At 46.7% G+C, this 21,938-nt stretch overlaps 2 protein-coding genes and 1 long non-coding RNA gene across 7 annotated transcripts in view; 1 reads left to right on the top strand and 2 right to left on the bottom strand.

Moving 5' to 3' along the window:
* Positions 1–531: 531 nt before the first annotated feature.
* mettl4 (methyltransferase 4, N6-adenosine) lies at positions 532–9,118 on the bottom strand. 2 transcript variants are annotated; one of them, XM_060045633.1, is made up of 8 exons: positions 8,626–9,118; positions 7,708–7,773; positions 7,148–7,538; positions 6,801–6,870; positions 6,326–6,500; positions 5,704–5,951; positions 5,166–5,263; positions 532–1,281 (listed from the first exon to the last, which is right to left on the bottom strand). In XM_060045633.1, the coding sequence occupies exons 1-8, from the start codon at positions 8,854–8,856 to the stop codon at positions 1,106–1,108; spliced, it is 1,455 nt and encodes a 484-aa protein (XP_059901616.1). In that variant the 5' UTR covers positions 8,857–9,118; the 3' UTR covers positions 532–1,105. The 2 variants fall into 2 exon arrangements, with proteins under 2 accessions (XP_059901616.1, XP_059901615.1); XM_060045632.1 differs by having other exon boundaries at positions 5,166–5,269; positions 8,626–9,116.
* LOC132452826 (uncharacterized) lies at positions 2,948–5,156 on the bottom strand. The gene is made up of 2 exons (XR_009524521.1): positions 3,704–5,156; positions 2,948–3,657 (listed from the first exon to the last, which is right to left on the bottom strand). It is a non-coding gene; the product is annotated as an uncharacterized LOC132452826 (long non-coding RNA).
* A 53-nt stretch (positions 9,119–9,171) lies between the features above and the next one.
* Positions 9,172–21,938, top strand: part of smchd1 (structural maintenance of chromosomes flexible hinge domain containing 1) — a 35,206-nt gene continuing 22,439 nt past the window's right edge. The window contains exons 1-22 of one of the 4 annotated variants that reach the window (XM_060045625.1): positions 9,172–9,282; positions 9,387–9,578; positions 11,453–11,528; positions 11,903–12,061; positions 12,625–12,707; positions 12,901–13,034; positions 13,280–13,394; positions 13,486–13,605; positions 14,373–14,539; positions 14,657–14,735; positions 16,139–16,352; positions 16,936–17,056; positions 17,318–17,501; positions 17,885–18,082; positions 18,455–18,568; positions 18,992–19,060; positions 19,166–19,272; positions 19,994–20,076; positions 20,343–20,453; positions 20,588–20,665; positions 20,962–21,075; positions 21,267–21,411. In XM_060045625.1, the coding sequence (XP_059901608.1) occupies positions 9,411–9,578; positions 11,453–11,528; positions 11,903–12,061; positions 12,625–12,707; positions 12,901–13,034; positions 13,280–13,394; positions 13,486–13,605; positions 14,373–14,539; positions 14,657–14,735; positions 16,139–16,352; positions 16,936–17,056; positions 17,318–17,501; positions 17,885–18,082; positions 18,455–18,568; positions 18,992–19,060; positions 19,166–19,272; positions 19,994–20,076; positions 20,343–20,453; positions 20,588–20,665; positions 20,962–21,075; positions 21,267–21,411 (2,639 nt within the window). In that variant the 5' untranslated portion in view covers positions 9,172–9,282; positions 9,387–9,410. Of the gene's footprint in view, positions 9,579–11,452; positions 11,529–11,902; positions 12,062–12,624; positions 12,708–12,900; positions 13,035–13,279; positions 13,395–13,485; positions 13,606–14,372; positions 14,540–14,656; positions 14,736–16,138; positions 16,353–16,935; positions 17,057–17,317; positions 17,502–17,884; positions 18,083–18,454; positions 18,569–18,991; positions 19,061–19,165; positions 19,273–19,993; positions 20,077–20,342; positions 20,454–20,587; positions 20,666–20,961; positions 21,076–21,266; positions 21,412–21,938 lie in introns of those variants that run through there. The other 3 variants (XM_060045627.1, XM_060045628.1, XM_060045629.1) reach the window with 3 other exon arrangements.

The following is a 21,938-nucleotide window of genomic DNA, read 5'->3' as shown; positions in this document are numbered from 1 at the left end:
CACGGCCAAAAGCTGCGTGAGCCGATATTATGAATCTCAAACGACCGCGTTGGGTTCTCCGACGTTCCTGGTTCTTCAACGTCCTCATCAATGTGAAGTAGACTGAACTGCAACAAGAAGGAGAAAGGGATCGTTGCCGGGCAGCGCTCAGACACCTCCGCCTCCTGCAGCGCCGAGGCGGTGGTCCCTCGGCAGCGGGAAGCGGGGCTCAAGCGGGAGACATTCTCCGCCAACAATCCCTTTCTCCTCCATGTCGTGGTTCATGTTCTTGAGGGAGTCAAAGCCAAAGTTCCTTTCCCCCCCAATTCATTCTCAACCATGGCTCAGATAACCCTCCACTACGAGTCTCGTTGTAGAAATACCAGAGACGAGAGTCCGACGTGTTATGCACCCTAATACCAAAGGCAGAACGGTTACCCAAATAACAAGGAAGTGTACAACACTTGCGTTACAGTCCTGGAGCTCTATATCTAAATAATATCATGATGCAGATCTGAAATACTCAAAAGTGAAAAATCAATGACGCACATCTTAATATAAAAATGTTTTACTTCTTTACTTGTTTTACTTCTCTATTGACACAAAACACGTCTTCCAATAAACAGCTTGAAATAGAAATCATCAAACGTCCAATGATGCAAGCATCAGGGAGGAGAGCCGATAAATGGATGATAAAACAGGAACTTAAATCAAAATTCAAACCTCGATCCATGTTCCACAAAAATTCACTTTCATCTCGGCTATGTTTCTGATTAGGATAGCAAGCGTGAAGAAAATCACACCACTGCTCCCAAATGGAGAACAGGGGTACCAAGGTGCCAGGGAGACCTGTGGACACGTTGCTATTATGGGGATGAAGGAGGGGTGAGGACAGGGAGGGGTCTGTTGAGGACTGGGAGGGGCCTGTTGAAAAGGGGGAGGGTCTGTCAGGAAGGGGGAGGGGTTTGTTGAGGACGGGGGTCTCTTGGGAATGGGGAGGGGTCTGTTGAGAAGGGGGAGGAGTATGTTGAGGACGGGGTGGGGCCTGTTAAGAAGGGGGAAGGTCTGTTGAATGGAGGAGGGGCCTGTGGTGACGTTGCGTTGGTGAGGCTGAATCTGTGCACGGTCACGTCTTCTCGCCACAGGAAGCGTCCACGGGGCCGCTAGCGGAGCTCAGGTGGTGGTACGCTGCGTGCTGGAACTTGAGGACCTCGTTGCCCCAGCTGGTCCAGCCCGGCTGCAGGCTCCTGGCAAACAGCTCCAGACGACGGGCCCTGGGCCCCATATAGGGCCTCAGTACCTCTAATACACACAGAGGGAGAGCGAGACGGAGAGACGGAGAGAGAGAGAGACAGAGAGAGAGAGAGAGCGAGACAGAGAGGGAGAGAAAGAGCGAGACAGAGAGGGAGAGAAAGAGCGAGACAGATTTGGAGAGAGCGAGGTCGTGCGAGCGAGACAGTCAGACAGAGGGAGAGAGGTGTGGCAGTCAGAGAAACAAAGAGGTTGAGAAAAAGAGATGGAGAGACAAAGAAAAAAGTGAATCACCAGTAGGCTATCAGGTGGGAGTATGATACTTTTGTTGTAAAACAGAAAGGGCTGCGCTCAGCCTGCTGTTCTTAGTCTACCGTCATACTTCCTAGGTTCTTGAGTCCCTTGTTGTAGCGCGGGATAATTGATTAATCTAATCAATGAACCTTCAGCCCGTGCACAAGGTCGTCACAGGATGTGCTCACCTGACGTATCTCTCCCTGCTCCCACGCACCTCTGCCAGCTCACTCGCACACCTTCCCGTCCACGCCTACATGCCCTCAAACAACACGCAGCCAACAGCATGACCGATGACAGCCCTTTGCCCTTCCCCATCTCTCTTCCCCCCCACCCCCCCCCCCCCCCCGTCTCCCGTCTCCCTCCTCCACATCTCTCAGAAGAAGTTCCACTCGTCCCAGAACTGAACTAAAAGATCTTTAGTTTCTGTCACAGTGATCCATCCCGGTACAGACAGGGGGAGCTTCCCCCCCCACTAATTCAGAGTTAAGAGAAGCTTGTTAGCTAGCCCACCCAATTAACAAGGGACGTAAAGTGTCGTAAATAAGTCTTTGTCTAGAAATACTATGATGCAAACATCGGATGTCTGACTCACGCATCTGTATCCGTCCCTCCGTTCAAATAAACAATAAAAAAAGATGGGAAACGAGAATTTCAGATAAACTAGTTCTGCAATGAACGGACTGGGAAAGATCAATACAGCACCGATCTAATGTATACATTCCATCCTGGCAGAGGATGGCAGAACACCTGTGGCTCAGGTGTTAAGGGAAGCATTGATAATTAAACATTATAATAACTCTAATGGAGCTCAACATTCCATCATTTACATTCAAAGCATAACTGCTGTTTGAGACCATCTGGCTGGGGGCTAGCCCGGGGGGGGGGGGGGGGGGGGTGTTCTGCACAGAGGGATGTCACTGTTCTGCACAGAGGGATGTCACTCACGGGGAGGAGCCTAGGTTCACCTGGGGGCCCCAGCTAGCGGCAGCGGACACCTTCAACATGCAAATGGGAGCAGCACAATCTCCATGGCAGATCAAGTTCACCAGTGTTTCGTTTATACAAGTGGCTTCGCCGACCATCCACTGGGTCGACGACGAGGCGTTGACGGTGGTCATCTCCTCGATGTGCGGTTACTTTCCTTTGAAAAGATGGGAGGCACTCGGCGGTTAAACTGCATGGCTGTGGTGCCTCTCTCCTACTGGGTACCTGACTCTGCCCACCGTGTACACTACGAGGTAGGCAGGAGGTATTGCCCATTTCAGTGTGGTAGTGATGAAACCTAGCCTAGTCCTTAAGCTGGATCATGAGCCACAGAGAAGTTTACATTTCACTGCGTTGCATAATAATGATGCGGGGGGGGAGAGAGACACAGAGAGAGAGAGACACACACACACCCAGAGAGACACACACACACCCAGAGAGAGAGAGAGAGAGAGAGAGAGAGAGAGAGAGAGAGAGAGAGAAAGAGAAAGAGAAAGAGAAAGAGAAAGAGAAAGAGAAAGAGAAAGAGACATCCAGACAGACAGAGATGTGGAAGCAGCATATCTGACAGGTCTTCATCTATCTTTTGATGAAGGCATAGAGGACGAAACACAAGGCAGAGGACATTGGACACAACACTTCTATCTACAGTACAGTACAGTTCACCTACTCTGCACTACTTTATTTAGTGAAGTCACATGGTTGTGATTGCATTACATTCAAGCATTTCACGGCCATAACTACAACTACTTCTTGTTGTCCTAGAATAGATATGACAACCTGCCTGCTGCACTGGCTCCCTGTCAAATTCTGAATTGATTTTAAGATTTGACTCTTTGTTTTTAAAGCTCTTAATGGCTCAGCACCCCCTTATATGGCTCAAATGCTTTCCCCACACTCCACCCCCAGGTCGACCCGCTCATCCACAACAGCTCCCATCTGTCCCCCGTACACATCTTAAAACGAAAGGTGGCCGGGCATTCTCTGTTGCTGGCCCAAACCTATGGAAACCCTTTCCACCCCACATCAAGTCCTCTACCACCCTTGCCAGTTTTAAGTCTAATTTAAAGACGTACCTTTTCACTCTTGCTTTTCACAACCCTTAACACCCTTAACCTTGTTCTTACTACTTTTATTGCTTTCTTTCTACTTATTTTCTACTTATTTTATGCATTTCTTTTTTAGTCAAGACCCGTGTATTCCTGGGCCCCTTTCATCAACTGTCCTGCCCAACCCTGACTTCTGTCAATGTAAAGCGCTTTGGGTCAACTCCTGTTGTATTTAAATGTGCTATATAAATAAAAGTCACTTGACTTGACCCTCCAGACTAATCTCCATCCTGAGTCCTCCTCCTCCTCCTCTTCCCCCACAGGGTTTGGGCTTCACAGCCTCCATCTCCCATCTCCTTCGTAACTCTTTCGTTGGCTAGGTTGGGTGAGGTGTCAGGGCTTAGAGGTCCAGGGCTGAAGTTGGAGCTAAAGGCTGAAGGCTGAACCCTCCAGGGGTCCCAGGAGAAGGGCGGTGCTGGTGGTCCTCCCCAGTCCACTGTGGTTAACTTCATGTCTGCTGGCATTTCACCCAAGACCCCCTGCAGGGGCCGGAGCACCGAGCCACCCTTCCCCCTGACATTTACTGACAAGGCATCCACCACCAGCACCACCACCGTCGATCTATTCTGCAGCCAGAGTGATGGAGAACCCCAGTTTCAGACCCGAACAGGCTGGATATACCACAGGCTAGATACACCACAGTGCTAGTGCTTTGGTGTATCTAGGTTTACTTCTGTAAGCTCAATAACACATTCATATTTTAGTAACCTAGCTGTTCAAATAAAATGAACCCATACAGACACAAACTAACCCTGACTAACAGACACATTCTAACCCTGACTAAAAGACCATGCTAACCCTGACTAACACACATACTAACCCTGACTAACAGACCATGCTAACCTTGACTAACAGACCATGCTAACCTTGACTAACAGATCCCATAGGCTCATAATGGATCTCAGCAGAGACTTTCCAAAAATAACACACATAACTTATTCTTTCGACTTTAGACATCATTCTCCTCGCCGGATGACGAGGAGAGATCTATTAAAATGCGCACCTATTGGACGGATACACATCTCCTGATGTCTCTCCCTCCCTCCACCACCCCTCATGACTGACGTCACGCATGTTCTTCACATTCATACATCCGCCAAGGCCATCCCACCCTCCCCCCTATCGACGCAGCTTCCTGCAGTCAAGCCACGATCCATGGAAGTGAAAGAAAAGGAATATATATCAAAGGAATAAACAAGTCAATGTTTCAGAACTAATCTATAGTGTGCAACTAATCAATGTTGCGAAGCTAGTCCCTTATGTTAAATGTATCAAAAGTTCCCAAGAAGTGAATTAACCTTTCCAGTCAGTCAGGTCAAGGAGTGAACCGGGGATGCATAAAAGTACAAATAAATAGAGTATTAATTAAAACTGAAGAGGTTATTTTTCCATGACCACGAGGCTATGAGTCTTCAGTCTTTTTTTTTTTGCACAATTCTAGAACACATTAATGATATTAATGCAGCTACACTGCCCTCTAGTGGCGGTTAAAAGCATATCTCTTGTAGAGCACAGATCGTGGTGAAGCCCCCGGGAGAGGCTTACCGGAGAGAGAGGGCTTCTGGGAGTGGAACACCGACGGGACACTCACGAGGAGGCGACCATTGTCCACAGGAAGCTCTTCAATCTTCTCTTGAGGTCTGCTGTTGCTGCAAGACACAACGTCAAGTTTGCTCCAAATGACCCAGAACAGTATTCACAAAATAACACACACCCGGAACCCAAAAGTTGTATGCACCTCTGTAAAATGTTTAGCACCATGTGTGCCGAGAGCTACGAGTTAAGCTAGGATACCCTGGAAAACAGGATAGTCTAGTTTCACACTATGGTTGGGACTGTTACCGGCGTTACCCCCCTGCCAAAACCTCAGCCAGCCTGTGGCCTGCTTAAGCAGGACACCTTGACTCCTACCTACCACCTAAGGACACAGATCTGAATTCAACGCAAGAGGCTTTGGATAAAAGTGCCTGCTGAATGAAGATTCACTTTAGTCCACTTGTGACGTCACAAATTTAAACAAATCCCCAAGTTTATAATAAATCAGTGTGGTAGACGCGCCGCTTCCATAAAACTCGCCACAAACCTGCGCTGGGGGTCCGGGGAACGTGGATCTGACGGAGGATCTAGATCAGAGGACGGAGGAGGGTCTGGGAGTGGGGGTGAGGGTGGGGTAGGATGTGGGGTTGAGGCAGCATGGTAGGGTGGCGGCGTGCGGCGGGGTGAGGGAGGAGGTGAGGATGAGGGAGGTGTGCGACGTCCAAGGAGGAGAACCTCGTAGGGCTTCTTGTGAGGAGAGTCCAGCGGGAAAACGTACTCTCCTGCTGTGGTCACCTGGAGGGGCGAGAGATGCAGGAAGGGATGTTCACAGAGGTGGACGGAGAGAGGGACAGAAATAGAAGAGAGATGGAGATAGAGAGATTATAGAGATAGTAATAGACATGGAGGGATAGTAATACAGATAGATAGGACTATAAGTAATCAAATGGGCGAGAGAGAGAGAGGCAGTTATAGAGGTAGCGAGAGACAGCGGCGACAGGGACAGTTTCTGGGACAGAAACAGTCAGGGTCAGAGACAGAAGGGAAAAGACAGAAGGAGGAGTGGAGAGGTCTAGATATGCCCATCTATCTATGGCATATTCAGTTCATCTCAAGCCTAACACCACTTTGTCCATCCTGGCTCTGCCCTGTTGTGATTGGCTGCTCACCTTGACCCAGAACCATTCCGCCACGACCTGGACCCCCCAGTGGGGGTACAGCTGATCACGCACGAAGCGCAGGAGGCTGGGTTTGTTGGTAACCCAGGTAACCACCAAGCACCCGGGGGCGGCCAGCAGAGGAACAGGAAGTTGTTTCAGCTGTGTGGAGGGGAGGCTACTATACCTTTAAGAGAACAGGACATGAACACCAGCAAATCAGAACACAGCCTGCTGTGGCAAACAAGGGCTGGGAGAATGGGGAATATTGCCCCGTTTTCAACAGTAATTAGAAACAGAAGAATTATCACTGCTGAAATCAAATAAAACGTTATGCATGCAATGGTTTTCTGTGGTCTGCACCTGTCTGCAACATACTGTTTTAATTGGCTCAGAGGTCAGGCGAAAAGCAGTCTGGCCCAGGCTGGACAATCTAGTCTTGTTCAATACTATTCTCCTCTTTGGCCAAGTGAAATAATTTGTTTACCTTCCACTTCTTTGCACAGACTTGTTCTCCCACGGCGGGTCCACAACGATCAGGTCAAACTTCTTCCCATCTGTGCCGGAAACAAGAAGTCAAGTAAATATCGAATGCAAAGGAATGTGCGTCTTGGGGGTTGGGGGAAACTTCGATTCCAAACCAGGGAAGACAAACAATTTAAACTAGAGGACAAAAACTCCCAAACCTTCATGACACAGGAGTGCACTTCTCACAGGAGGGTACTCATAGCAGGAGTGTAAACCGTGCAAGAGTGTAGACTATGCAGGAGTGTACACATAGTAAGAGTGTAAACATAGTACTGTACAGACGTGTACACATAGTAAAGTACTCACAGTGAACGAGAGGCTGTATTCTGGTGAAGTCCGACAGCAGGAAGCTTGTACGTGGTGGTATGATGTAATCGGCTCCCATTAAGGTCACCGCCATAGCCGAGTCAGCGTTACTCTCCGTTATCTTTGAGAACAGGTCGAGGTGTGACGTGCTACAGACACCTTCTGCGGGGAGGAATTGGACTGGGACATCTACCTCGTAGTCATCATCGTCTTTATCCTGTTCGTCCGCTAGAGGGAGCCGTTTAGCCATGTCGCAGAGCGCCGCCAGGTTACAGTCCGGGACGGGGACAGGTTCCACTTCCTCGCCGTCCCTCGACGAGTCATCCAGGTACCCAAGTGGCCTCACAGCCTCCACTAAACATTTGGTCCCTTCCAGAATGAAAGCCCGGACCTGCAATTAATGTAAAATCACCACTTACACAAAGTTCAAAGCATGAAACTGTCCAGAAGAATTGCATATGGCCATCTGTACTGTATTATTGTTTAAAATCAAATAATGGAGAGGATCTATTTCATGGTGATTTCATTGAGATGTCAAAATGATTCATAGAGTAATGTACCTTTTCATGGTAGGCAAGGGCATCGATCTCTCCTTGGTTCAAATCAACATGTTTCCTCTTCCTTTTCTGTGCATAAATGAATAGTTTATTGTCGGCAGTACAAGTAAACGGCTAGTTTGAACCAGTTGGAACATGGATGTATGTGAACAAGTAACTAGTTTGCCTAATTTAATCCTATTAAACATCATACTATGTTATCGCTTGTGCACTGTTGGGCAAAATAACCTGCTGAGTACATCACATGTACATTACAAATATAGCTAACTCCTACCCTAGCCTGATGAGCACATCACATGGCAGGCACATTACAATATAGTCAACTCTTGCTCTAACCCAACGAACACATAACACAAACATGATAATATAGTCAGGTCAAGGCCGGAGCCGAAGGCCCCATTTCCCAACCAGGCAACTGGTGGACACTCAGACAATGCACCAGTCATCCTCAAGAACGGGAGAGCCACATCAATTTATCACACAGGAGACACTTCGAGCTCTCCCCCGTTAGGAGGAACACAAGAGATACACATGCATATACCAGGGCCTGAGAGCCAAGGTCAAGCAAAAACACACAGAACCACACACACCTCAAACGCACACACCTCATCGAGAGGAGGATACAGCATAAGACTGTATCACACAGGGACTCTTCATCTTCTTCTGAAGCAGACCTTCCACGGAGGCGAAGCTCTGGACGAACCATCAGCGCTGATTAGGGACTTAGACATATTCGATCTCTCACGCTTTATGACTCTGTATAACCGTTGCCACTTTACTTAATAAATCCAAGGTCCTCGTGCCGACAGACTTTATTACCTCTCCGTCTCATTTCATCTGGTCCAGTAACTAGACAGACCGTTTTTCCCCTCAGCACATTTCATATGGTCATGTCACACTTGTTATTACATACATGCTTACCCTTGAATGTTTTACTAGTGAACTATCCTTTGCGTCGATATCCGTATTTACATTCACTGAGTTATTTGCACCGTATGGTCGTTTTAAGGCGTCGAAGCATTGCCGTCTAAAGCAACACTTAATCTCCTGGTTCTGTCCTCCTCTCCACCGAACACACCGGGATAGACCTCGGTCGATCAGGGAACAAGGATCCAGAACCCACCCGTTCTTGTTCTGGACTACGACAGACATGATTTTTCTATCAAACCACGACCCAACCACCCCAACACGAACACATGTCAACGGGGAACAAACCTACCGATGCGCATGCGCACTCGATTATAACAAAATAATCGAGTGTGTGTGTAACCAGGGTGAAATGACATGTCTTAACTTGATTGAAATTTCACCAAATAATGATTAACATGAAGCCAGTCCGTGTTTAGTGACGTCTATGCAGCGCTAAACTCATGGTGTGTTCCACATTCCACAATCCTCGGACGCCAGACTTCCGAATCGAAAGTCGAAGACCTCCCAGCTTTCTTCCGGCATTTCTCCGGGCCACGCCCCCTTTTTGTTGTTTTTTGTTTGTGGGGTGGGCAGTCTTGACTCGTGAGTAACTCGACCAGGAAGAATACGGATTTGTAGCAATTTATTATATACTTAACATTTGACACTGTGTGTGCCAAGTATTAAGTCATTTTAAGCAGAGTACATTATCCAGCGCGGTAGACGCCTTCACGCGGTCCAACCTGGCTGACTTGTTTTTTGTTTGCTCATAGTTTGAGGTCCACAACAAGGCAGGCATGTCGCTGGAGAGAACCTCGGACGATGCGCGACTCTTGGCGCCCTTCGAAGAAACACGAGCCCAGAAGAGGATCAGCGTGTACGACCGGCGCTCCATCGACGGAGAGGCCATCATAGTGGAGACCAGCGGCCTCGACTACAATCAATTTCTGCGATTTATAACCGAGGCAAATTATGGCTTTATATCAAACAAAAAATTACATAACTTTAATAACAGAAAAACGCATACTTAATGGTACTAATTGTTTATTTCGAACAAATGTATAACAATATATTTGGCTTGCTTTTTATGAAACGCACAATGGTCGACATTTATGCTAATCGATTCAATCTAACAATTCGCACCACACTCTATCCTAGCAACAACAAATCTCTAGTGCCACCATTAGATCAGATTAGGCCCTGGTCTTGCATCATGCGTCTTCAATGTACAACATGGCATATGATATGATCTTTTGATTAGATTTTCCACCTTCACTTTAACTTTCTTCTGCTGGACAGTGCGACCGGTTTGCACCAGATCACTTTGACTGGATGCCCTAGACCGGGGTGTGAAACTCAAGCTACCACATCCAAAAACTATAAAAGTTGTAGGGTTTTTATATATATATAGTTTAACTATATCATTATACAATAATGAATACCAAAGTAGGGGATGCAGCAACTAACTATTTAATAAGAATGCTTATTTAATAATAAATCAAACTGAAGGGGATAGTGAGTCTATAACGAACATTAATATTTTGTTTGTTTGTGACATGACACCTAATAAAATCACAATGCACCTGATATCACAGCACAGCTATTTAGAGAAAATGAGGTTGACTTTCCTTCCTGTAAAGATCCTTCTGGAAAGCTTTAAAAACTGAATTTGCCATTCAGTATACTGAGATGAATTTCCTCAGTATTTCTTTCTTTGTTTGCATAGGAATTTGCAAGAAAACAGATGGCTCCCTCTCTAGTTACTGCTTTAAAAAGATTGATAACAAAAAGTCAGACTGAATGTGCGACAGTGGGCTTGTCTTGCAGAATACAATATAAAGACTGCTGCGGAAACAGTTAGTGGTCGGATATCATCTAGGTGTGTCCTTGAATAAGCAGAGCGTATGCTTTAATGTGGCCGTGAAGGGGTGGGTGGTGCAGCAATGCACCCATCACATGTACAGGACATGTTGTAGTGATTGCTTGGTATCGTTGTGCAGTTACAGGAGATAGGAATGAATTTGGTTAGAATTGTGTTTGACACATGTGCCCTTGATTATTATACTAAATTATGATCATGTCAAAAAATTAAAGGCTGCATTTCTCCTTTTAAGTAGCCAAGCATAATATCGCTCACTCTGCTTATTTACTTATTTTATCGACAGGACCTCAAAGGGGCATATAGCATTACAACCACAAAGATTATCATTCGATTCTATGACGTTGGTTAGATGTGGACCAAACAAACATCAGGGCAGTTGGGGGGATTAGCCTCGCATTCGCTCAGATAGTGGGCTAAAGGGCATGGTCGTCAGGCCCCCCCAAAGGAAACAACTGAATATGACGTTTTTTTCTTATTCCAAACACATTTAAACCCAGTACATTGAAAGTATAAACCTGGCATGTCATTTATTTCTCCTACATTTGTAGAGGTAACTGGTTTCCCTCAATCCAGGTTCCTTGATTGGTAACGGGGCTCAGCTGGCTGAATGCCTATTGACCCCAGCTGCCACATGTTGGCTTCCTCTGCGAACCCTTCTTGTGGTTCTAGCCTTGGTTGTCTGCCTCCAGGTCAGCTTTAATCAAAAGCTCTATGATCACACACTCAGGCACTGGAGATCTGATGCTCCAACGGTCCTGTCTTCAGCTCAATGTTCACACCGTGAACATGAATTAGATCTCTTATAAATGCTCATTCCATCCATCCCTCGTCATCCCTCGATCCAACCATTTTATATTTGAGTTTTATTTAGGATATCAATGAAACATGAATTAGCATGTAACATTATGTCACTTCGATTAGAGTAACGATGGTTCCTCTGGTGTTTATTTCCTGCAGGTGCTCATCATACCGTCCACAGAAAGGTTCGTCCTGACAACAACCGACAGAACAGTGTTGGACTTTGATAAATTCCGTGAGTATGATTTCTTTGTGTTGCTGATTTCCTTTATGCTTAACCCTTGTGTTGCGTCAGGGGAAATTACATTCCAAATCCATGAAAAAATACAGTTGATACCTAGAAACGAAGTGGCAGGACAGTCTTGTGGTCAGGGTGTTTGACCTCCACACAAAGGTTCTGGGTTCAATCCCCAATGTCCACACTCTACCTGTAGGCATCCCAGAGCAAGCCCCCCCCCCCCCCCCTAACCCCTACCTGCACCCTAATGTCATGTGTTTGAAGCCTAAAAGCGTTGGTTACATGATTAATCACTTAATACTCATCACCGTCCTCCCACCGGTCGGTCAAACGGTGGCCCTTTAAAGTTCTCCCTTGTCGTTGCTCCGCAGAGGAGCTCAAGGATGGAAACACTTTGCACCTCATGCAGACGGAGCACCAGGAGTTGCCGGCGGCAACCCAAGAGCAAATCGTCTTCACGCCTCACTACGACACGCTGGTCCGCAGTGGCATGTATGAGTACTACGCCAGTGAGGGACAGATGGCCCTGCGTGAGTAACCATGGGGATCCAGACCACTGAAACGTACCTTTTTATAATGTGTATCTTCATTTGATGGGACACTTTAATCTTACCGTACCATTAGTGCATATGTTAATAGCATGTGCATGGGTGGCCCCAGTGGGAATTGAACCCGTTACCCTGGCAGTGTACCCACCCTGCTCAACCAGGTTAGATATAGACATTAGATATTAGATATTTGTATTATGATGGCACTGAATAATAACAAATGGATGTAACAGCAGTTGCCCGATTGGGCTTAAAACAGCAAACCCACTTACCCAAGACTCCTGGTTTTGATACTATCTCTACGCTCATATCCTGTTCACTTGTTTCACAAAGTTAGAATGCTGTGATACCGGGCTATCTATTTCACCTGACACAGACCAATAGTTAAGGATGCTGATCTAGTCTCATCTAAAATTAAAGCTCCTGCTTTGGCGAATGAACTTGAAGCATTGCCTCCCTGATTGTATGATTACGCTATGGGTCATAGTTGATAACACGCTAACGTGCTGCTTGTGTGCTGCTAACCAGAACGTATGTTTCTCCAGCCTACGCTTTGGCTGAACTCATTGACAACTCAATCTCTGCCACCGCGTCCAGCAAGGGGGAGAGATCCATAGAGCTGCGACTGGTTAGTGTCGGATGACTGCAGTTCACGTCCTTACTTATCTTCAAGATGGTCACAACTACATTCTTCCCAAGGCTGTTGAACAATTGTAATCCATGTTGATAGAGTTACCCAGTCTGTTGGAAAGCTGTTAACAGTTAACTTCTAGGCGCTAGTCCTCGCTCATATCCACCAACTTTTGTTGCCACGGTGACAGCTGTTTGATGACACGCTGGGCAAGCCAGCGGTGGTCTTCGTAGACAACGGTAGTGGCATGACCTCCAAGCAGCTCAACAACTGGGCCGTGTACCGCCTCTCCAAGTACACCAGAGAAGACGGCAAGTTCAGAAGGTTGGTTCCTCCCGCCGGGTCGTCTGTTGAGTGTTCGTCAAAGCAGAACCGTCACTTATCGGAACCATCATGCTTGATGATTGCAAGAGAGCACGGCTTTGTATGCCTGTTGTGAAAAAATTGTGATATCACTTAAGTAATGCAAGAGGCAAACCAAGGTGATAAATCAGCAAATTTAAAAAAAGCCAATTCTCCTTACATCATGAAGTAAGTTTTGACAATGTGGTTTGGTTTCTTAAACACAGCGACCACCAAGGCTACATAAGGCCGGAAGATGTCTCACGCAGTATCAACAGCGACATATCCTGCTTTGGAGTGGGAGGAAAACAAGCCATCTTCTATATTGGCAACTCCACCAGGGTAAATACTGCACACCAGGCCGTGACAAGGAAGGAGGAACACCACCAGACCACACCTGGTTTCTTTCAACTGTGATTGTTTGTGTTGACAGATGATCACCAGGCCAACAGGCTCTCCTGACGTTCATGAGCTGATTCTCTCCAAGGAAGACTTTAAGAGCAAGGCAATGAACAACGAGGACATCTACAGCGGGTTTATCCATAACAGGAAGGTTAGACTGTCCATATAAACCAATCAGGTTACTCCAGAACCAGAATGTTAGACTGTCCCTGTAAACCAATCAGGTTCCTCCAGAACCGGAAGGTTAGGCTGTCCTTATAAATCAATCAGGTTCCTCCAGAACCAGAAAGTTAGGCTGTCCCTGTAAACCAATCAGGTTCCTCCAAAACGGGAAGGTTAGATTGTCCCTTAGCCCAATTTTTTTTTTAGGGCATATCATTCAATGAAAATACAATATCATTCAAACATGATAAACGAGAATACTAAATTATCGCCAATAACAGAGAGAATATCCCATTCATATTGAGAGAATATCCCATTCATATTGTGCATCTAGGATTTTGCCATATGGCGCGGAATGAAGCAGTGTACCATGTTGATGCACTACAGCACTATACTATACACTATATAATAACCCCACGATCTGTGTTTGTGTGTGTGCCTGTGTGAGTGTGTGTGTGTTGATGTGATATCCGCGTCCGAAATAGGGTTAAGCTTCACAACACTTTGTACCACAGTGTGGGGCGCGTTTCATATACATCATCGCTGAATATATACCTCTCATACCCAAATATCCCAAAGTTGGCGTTGTTGGTGACCATGACCTCCCTCCTTCCTAGAACTCTCAAGCCCAAATTCCCACAATGTGAAATTCACGACCGGAACCGGAGCAAAAAGTGGGCAGTGACCGTTGAGCTCTATGAGTCCCTTCAGGTTGGGCTATGTCTGTGTTGACACCCCGTCTCCTCCGCGGGCCAGGTCGGGGACTCCTCCCACGTCCAGAAGGAGAGCGAGTGCTTTCTCCATAACCTGATCGCCGAGGAGACGGAAAAGGGGAGCTTCACGGCCGTGGTCATCACCGGGATCCCTCCGCAACACGCCCATTACCTTAAGAACGACTTCGACAAATGGACCAGAGAGCTGGCGTAAGACCTCACACACTGAGCCCTCACTCCCCTAGACTCCCCCTGACATCCTCATCAGGAGTTCAACCTCAGTGGAGGTTCACTGAGGCGGGTGTTGTGTGTTTCGTTTCTCAACAGCCACATATATCACTACTACATCCACGGCCGCAATGGAAATGACCAGGTCCACCCCCTGAATTCAACCATCAACATTGAGGTAACGCTATCCTTTCTCTCACTGTTCAGCTATCCATCCGACACAGTTTTGGTTCCAAACCCACCCGATTTTTTTTTCACCACTTGCTAGGGCTGTAACGATATGCGTATCGAAACCGAAATCGCGACACTCAAAGCCACGAACCTGTCTCGCGGTGTGAGAAGGCAGCAGCGCGACACGCCCTTTCTAATCTCATTATCCTCGAGTCCAGATCCAGCCACGTGATATGAGCTGTTAGTGCCAGGGTTTCCGTTGTCCGGTAATAGAACAATTAAATGTCAGACAAAATTGTATCTCTCCGGTCAAATTGTCGGATTGAAATTTGCTAATAATCTGTCTAAATAACACCGCTCCTCCTATCGATGCCGCAAGTCTGCGACGAGATGCCCTCTCTGTGATGACAGCGCTCCATGGCTACGGAGGATTGCACTTCTCCACAGCCTGCGAAGTCCTCATATGCGATATGAACGACATTTATCCAGAGTGGGCCAAGCGCGCAAAAATAGCCTGTGTGATCCCTGTCTCTAGTGTTTTGTGTGCTTTGACCGGCAGTTGGTCTGCTTATAGGTCGGAATGAAGCGGCCACAGATTATTGACAGGCTGGGTATTTTATTCTACCAGACTTGTTTGTTTCTTCACTAGACACAGCCACACACACGCTGCCGCTCGCCTTCCTTGCTCTTCAACTCACTCGTTGACGTCACTCACAGACACACACACACACACACACACACACACACACACACACACTGCCATTCTCGCGCACACACATACGCTACTTGTAACACTATGCCTCGTTATTGCGAATCAGACGTTCATGTTTTTTCACATCTATTTGAAAGTTAGGCTATTAAACGTGTTGCATTCTATAAGGCCTGAATATGTCATTATTTAAGCTACATAGCCTAATAAGAAGCGATAATAGGATATTTGACAGAAAACTAAACCTATGCAGGTCACTTTGACCGGCACTGATTTTTCTAACGGGAACGCTGGTGGTTAGTGCTACCAAACTATTCAAATTACTATAATTTATTTGACATTAATATTTTGAAATACATAAGGCTAAACCACAAAACTAGTTGAGGGTTTTTGCCTACCTGCAAGCATCCTCCAACTGCAATCTTTGGTTATTTATTTATTAATTTTGCGATACTTTAATAGTATTCTTTCTGGTCAAATCTGTTCAGTGCTTTTTAAATGTAAAAGAATCGTGGGATGTATCGAACCGTGGGTCACAAATCGTAATACAAACCGAATGGTGAGTTGGTGTATCGTTACAGCCCTACCACTTGCATATGAAGCGGTACTCGTGACTGTGCCGCTCTCATGACCCGTCTCTATGTGGCTCACCGCAGAAGTGTTTTCCAAATGACTATATCACGGAAATGTCTTGAGAGCAGATCTCCCTGCGAGAGAAGCCCCCCAGATGCCCCAGGGTGGTGAACCTGCGCGAGGTGGACAATGACATGCAAACGCTTTACATAAACTCGGCTGCGGACACGTTTGAGTTCAAGGCATGCACGCCGTCCGGGGGGACGGTGGATGGAGTGCTGAGGTACCACCCGTTCCTCTACGACCGAGAGACCTACCCCCAGGACCCCAACACCCAACAGGGTAAGACCGCCCTGAGAGTCACGTCTACTGTCTTGTAGAAGATTCCTGCTTCACAGTATTTTGGAACACAACCATAAATAACGCCTACTTATACCTATTACATTAATGATGCCTGTTATTGGAAAAATACCATTAACATTGTTTTTATAACAAAATCTATCTATATATGTATATATTAGGGATGCACTTATTCCACTTTTTCTCAGACCAAGTACAAGTACTTACATTTGGGTATTTGCGATACTTGGTAATACCATAACAGTTTAAAGGGCAAGTGAACCCACTGTTTCAGCAATTTGAACACTTTGAGATCTAAGCGAGAGTTCAATCAAAGGGCGGGGCTTGTTATCGCCATTGTAGTAAATGAATTGCTGCTCAGACGAAGATACACCATCCACACACACACAGTTGTGTTTTAACATTTGAAATTACTACAGATTATTATGCTGACCATCATATAATACAAATTATCTAAATTGTAAATAATTTGGTGGCTCATCTGCAGTACCCTCGCTTACCAGTAGGGTATAGCTTATATAGATACATTGACATTAAACTGCTGATGTGTGTTTTTATTGGCCAGCTCCTACCGAGGATGAATCGGAGGACGGGGAGTCTGGCGCAGGGAGCCAGGCCAACGGACGCCGGCACATCTTTGAATGTTTCTGGAACGGAAGACTCATCCCATACACCACTCTCTCTGAGTAAATACCACCGGATTTCTGTTTTCAACGATATATGGATGCTGTACCTTGGTATCTTTGTTAGTTCTAACTTTTTTTTCTTGGTATTTTAGATAGCTATAATGGTTTTCTGGTAGTTTAAATAGTTATAACTGTGGTTTCTTGGTACTTCAGATAGTTATAACTGTGGTTTCTTGTTATTTTAGATAGTTATAACTGTCGTTATTGGTACTTTAAACACCAAGACGCATAATAACTGTGTTTCCTTGGTGTTTTCTGCAGGTTTGAGTGGTGCAAGCGGCCCGGTAAACACTCCCCCGTGCCCCTGGAGTGCTACAGCCGCTTGTCTGGGGTCCTGTTTGCAAACGACCGCTTCCAGGTCAGCACCAACAAGCTGACCTTCATCGACCTGGAGCTGCAGCTGCAGAAGAGCGACACCATCTTCACACGCATCGTCAACGGACAGGTAAGGGGCCACCGTGCCACGCTTTGTCCGTCAATTCAAAATGATTACCATTTTCCGTCGTCAACAGTGGTTGTTTTGGCCTACAAACACTGCTGCATGGGACCAACAGAGGAATTGTTTTGTTGTTGCATTTTGTTAAAACCCAACCCAGCCGGCCGGGTTTCGACAAATCGGAGGACATTTTAAATATAAAATATAGCATACAATTCACTTATGGTAAGATAACATGGTAATCTATTGATCTCACACACAGGTTATTTAGGTGCCATAGCGGGAAGTAGTAATAGGAATTGAAGCGTTAGTAACTGCATACAATGAAAAAGACTGACCACAGACAAATGGTTTGGCGTGTGTTGATGGGGGGTCTCTGTCTCTGTGTTCAGGAGCAGCGGGTTCAGATCAAGCGGGAGTTCAGCCAGTGGCTGACCGGCTGCCACGAGCGCCTGGACAAGCAGGTTCACTTTGTGGGCTTCAAGGAAACCATTACCCGGCCTGAGATGCCGACCAAGAAGATGCAGTACCCCTGGGCCACCTTTTCCTCCATAGAGTGGGACAACAAGACCTTCAAAACGGGACAGCTGGTCCGAGTCACGTTCAACTTTCTTTATTGTCAACATGTCGCCAAAATTGTATTGAGGCGTGGTAAAAAAGTAACAACAATAAGAACAAAGTCAAACAACTTAATAGAAAGGAATATTTTAATTTAGTTCATTTAGCAGACGCTTTTATCCAAAGCGACTTACAATAGGTACATTTTTCAGAAGAAAGAGAAACATTGTAAATCGCTGTCCGTACAGTAAAGCATTGGAAAAAGTGGGATGTGTACTCCAAAAAGACGATCACAATGCTGTGTGACCGTATAAAGGGGAGAGTCTTCACACCTTCAGTTTTATATTAAGGAAAATAGGAGTCTTCTCACGCATAACCACGTGTCCTTGGTGTCTTCCTGATAGGTCAAGTCCCTTAGGACCCAGCCAATCTTGTACGGTTCCATCGTTCAGTTCCTGCTCTACGGGGACCATGACAGTGACATCTACGCCACCAATGGGAAGGTGGAGATCTCCCTGGTGAGGAAACACTAAATGGACAAACTTCAAGCAGACTCTGTTCGTAAAGCACTTTTCACGCTTGACATGTAAAACAACACGCGAACAAGACAAGACATGAGTTTGAGTCTGAGACACAAAGATACATTTCTGAGGGAGAATGACACAAAGATAATGACACCTTAAATGTGCTGTAGGTAAGATTTAAGAGCAGAAAAGTAAAGAAAAAAAGTGTTGCATTCGGCGCACCTTTCATTGACAGAAAAGGAAAGATTCCCAAAAACCAATCAGGGAAGAGTGATAATAAATAAGCAGTCTAAAATACTCTTACAGAGGCAAGAGCTGTCCACTAGAATCAGATCAAACTCAGTTACCTACAGCACCTTCAAAATGGTAACAACTAAAAAGGTGTGCTTCTTCATTTTGTTAAAAAATCATTGACAGAATGTGATGCCCTCGGCTCCTCTGGCAGACATCTCCATAGGGGAGGATAAGGCAGCGGAAACATCCCAGGTCTCGTTTGGTCACTAAGTGCAAGGGGCAGGGTCGAGTCATTTTCCCGCCGATGGGAGCCTCAAGCGGTCACTGAGCTCTGTCATGGTGTGTTCGTCTCTGCAGGAACCCAAAGAGGTTTACGACGAGTGCAGGACCTTCCTCATATCCAAGATCGACAGAACCGCCACCAATGCTAGCATCCAGAAATTCATTGACACTGAGATGAACAAGTGAGTGTTTACTGTAGTATTAATACATAAGGACAACATGCTGGTCAAGTGAGAGGGTTGGCTTGCTAACGCCGGGATTTCACCGGACGCGTTATGGCCGCGTTGCGGCTGCGGCACGGAACGGCTGCGACTTCTGCCCTGCGTGCATTTCCACCGGGCGCGTTATGGCAGCGGAGTGCTGCCTTGCGAGCCAGCCGCATTCACACGAGATCACGAGATCACGCGAGAATCCTAAACCTGATGTACTCACCTCCCACTCCCAAAACTACTGTAATTAAATGCCACGCTTTGTCCTTCCGGCGATTGTCCTTATAAAAAGGATGATTTGGTACATCAATGACTTCATGTTGCTGAACTTCGACAATGAGTCTCTCGTCGTCCATGTTGCCGACCCTCTGAGACCCTTTGATTGATTGAGTAACGCGGCCGTAACGCGTCCGGTGGAATCGGGCCGTAATACTTCGTTACTATTAATCATCATAGACAACACTCCGGCCAGCTAGGCTAGACAGCTCATTAGAGACATAGTAGTAATCATAATTAAATGCAGCATAAAGGAAGCTTTTATCCTAAAGTTGTTACCCTGGCAGTGTTATTCTGCTTGTAGAGATCCACAGGAACTAGGGGTTTCTAAGTAGTACATGTCGTTATTTACAGAGAGAAGTGCCTACTGATAACCTTTTCCCCCCATCGTCTTGTCTGCTCTGTTCTATGGTTCCAGGATGCCAGACAAGCTCCAATTGGTTTGGCCTGAAGGGAACGCATTGTCTGAAAATGCAGTGATGCACGCAGGCGCCCGATTAGGTACAGACCCCCTCGTCCTCTGACGAACATGGTAGCTCCTCCATTCGTTTGGCTGTCCACTGATTGATTAAGGCCAAAAAGCAAGGGTTTGTAAATGACACCGCAGTGTGTACCCGGTACTAGGGGGCATCTTGCTTGCGGATGCCTACAGGTAGACTGCAGGCAGTCGGCATCAAACCCAGTACATTTGGGCTTGGAACACCCCAACACCACGCTATCCTCCATCCCCGCCTATGCACGGTACTACCGCGTGATGTCCCCTCCAGGGCCGCTGAAGGTGTCCATCTTGAACAAGAAGGGAGAGGAAATCGCCAGGATGCCGCAGTCCAACCAGGGAGCAAGGAAACTGGTGATGGAGCTGCGATTGGTCTGTCATGGTGAGATGCTACGATGCTGCACCTTTTCTGTGTATCAACACATTCGCCGTTCGAAAAAGGTGTTCTCCTGCTGGGAATATTAGACCAGCTTGTGTATTTCCTATATTTGCATGTGCCATTGCTGTTTTTGACAGGTCCTAACGGAGCCCAGGTGATCCAAACCCACACTGCCCAGCATTCACCCAAATGGTCCTTCTGGTTCAAGGCAATGGGTACGTCTGCTCTCGTCTATAGACTTTTAGCTTCTAGCTCCCTTTTAGCACCCCTGGTGCTGAAAGTGTCCCCCCACCATCATGCGGTACAGTCCACGGGGTAGGCTCATAGACTGATTGAGCCGTCATATGGTCACCAGAAGGTGGATACTGGGCTGATCAACCTCACGCCTAGTGGTGCAGTAGGGATCCTTTAAACAGCTTGAAGACACAACTATTGTTCATGGGTCCGTCACCATGGTGACGTCCTTTATGTTTCACCATGGCGATGTCCCCCCCCCCCCCCCCCGGTACAGAGACCCTGACCAAGCTTGGGCAGTACACCCTGGAGCTGAATACCATGCTGAACGACACCAAGATGTTTGGGGGGAAAACGCTCCCCAGCCACCAGCTCAAGCTCACCATCACAGGTCAGGAGGTTCCCATGTCTTAACCTTCATCTGTATCTTCATCTTCCTCAGGGCCGAGCTGAGCCCCCTCAGCAGAACTCCTCCCCCTTCCACTGGTCCTCTGGGTGCACTTGCTGTCATGCTTGTTCATGCTGTAATTCTTCCTGTGACTGACTCTCTCTCTCTCTTCTCTCTTCTCTCTTCTCTCTTAGAGGGCAAGGCGGAGCGTTTCGTGGTGGAAGCGTTTCCCTCCACCCTCCGAGTGGGCGTGGCCTACGACATGGTTCTGACGCTGCTGGACGCCTTTGATCACCCGGCCCCGGCCCCTCCACTCCTCGCCCCAGAGCTCTCATGCCGGTGTGTGTGTGTGTGTGTGTGTGTGTGTGTGACACTGATGTAAATGGTGTACAGGGAGGCATGCAATGGTAGTGAGGGGACTAATGAAGGGGAACAGAGTCCGTACGCCCTCTGCTGGTCGTCTTCTCCAATGGGACCAATAATAATAATAATTAATAATAATAATAATAATTCATTTATTGTGTGTAGCGCTTTTCAATGACCAGTGTTTCCCATACATAGACCAATGTGTGGCGCAGCGCCAGAGAAACAACACGAGAGCCACACATTTATTCAGCTTTTACCTTTCTTTTTTTTTATGTGTGATTTTTTTTAAATATAAATATCGTTCACTTCTTTCATCTCCGCCTAACTCTCTTTCTCCCTGTCATTCTCGTTCGCACACGCAAACAGACAAGCGTGCATACATGCCAATGGTGCGCGGGTATACACTACCCCCCCCCCCGCCCGCCCCCGTCAGGCCTCCTCGTCTCACTCCGCTATTATTATACACTATTAGTTTTATTATTATTTCATTGTTAAATGAG

Source organism: Gadus macrocephalus, chromosome 23, assembly GCF_031168955.1.
Source record: "Gadus macrocephalus chromosome 23, ASM3116895v1".
NCBI lineage: Eukaryota > Metazoa > Chordata > Actinopteri > Gadiformes > Gadidae > Gadus > Gadus macrocephalus.
The sequence above is the reverse complement of the archived record's forward strand: the minus strand, read 5'-3'. Positions and strand labels throughout refer to the sequence as shown.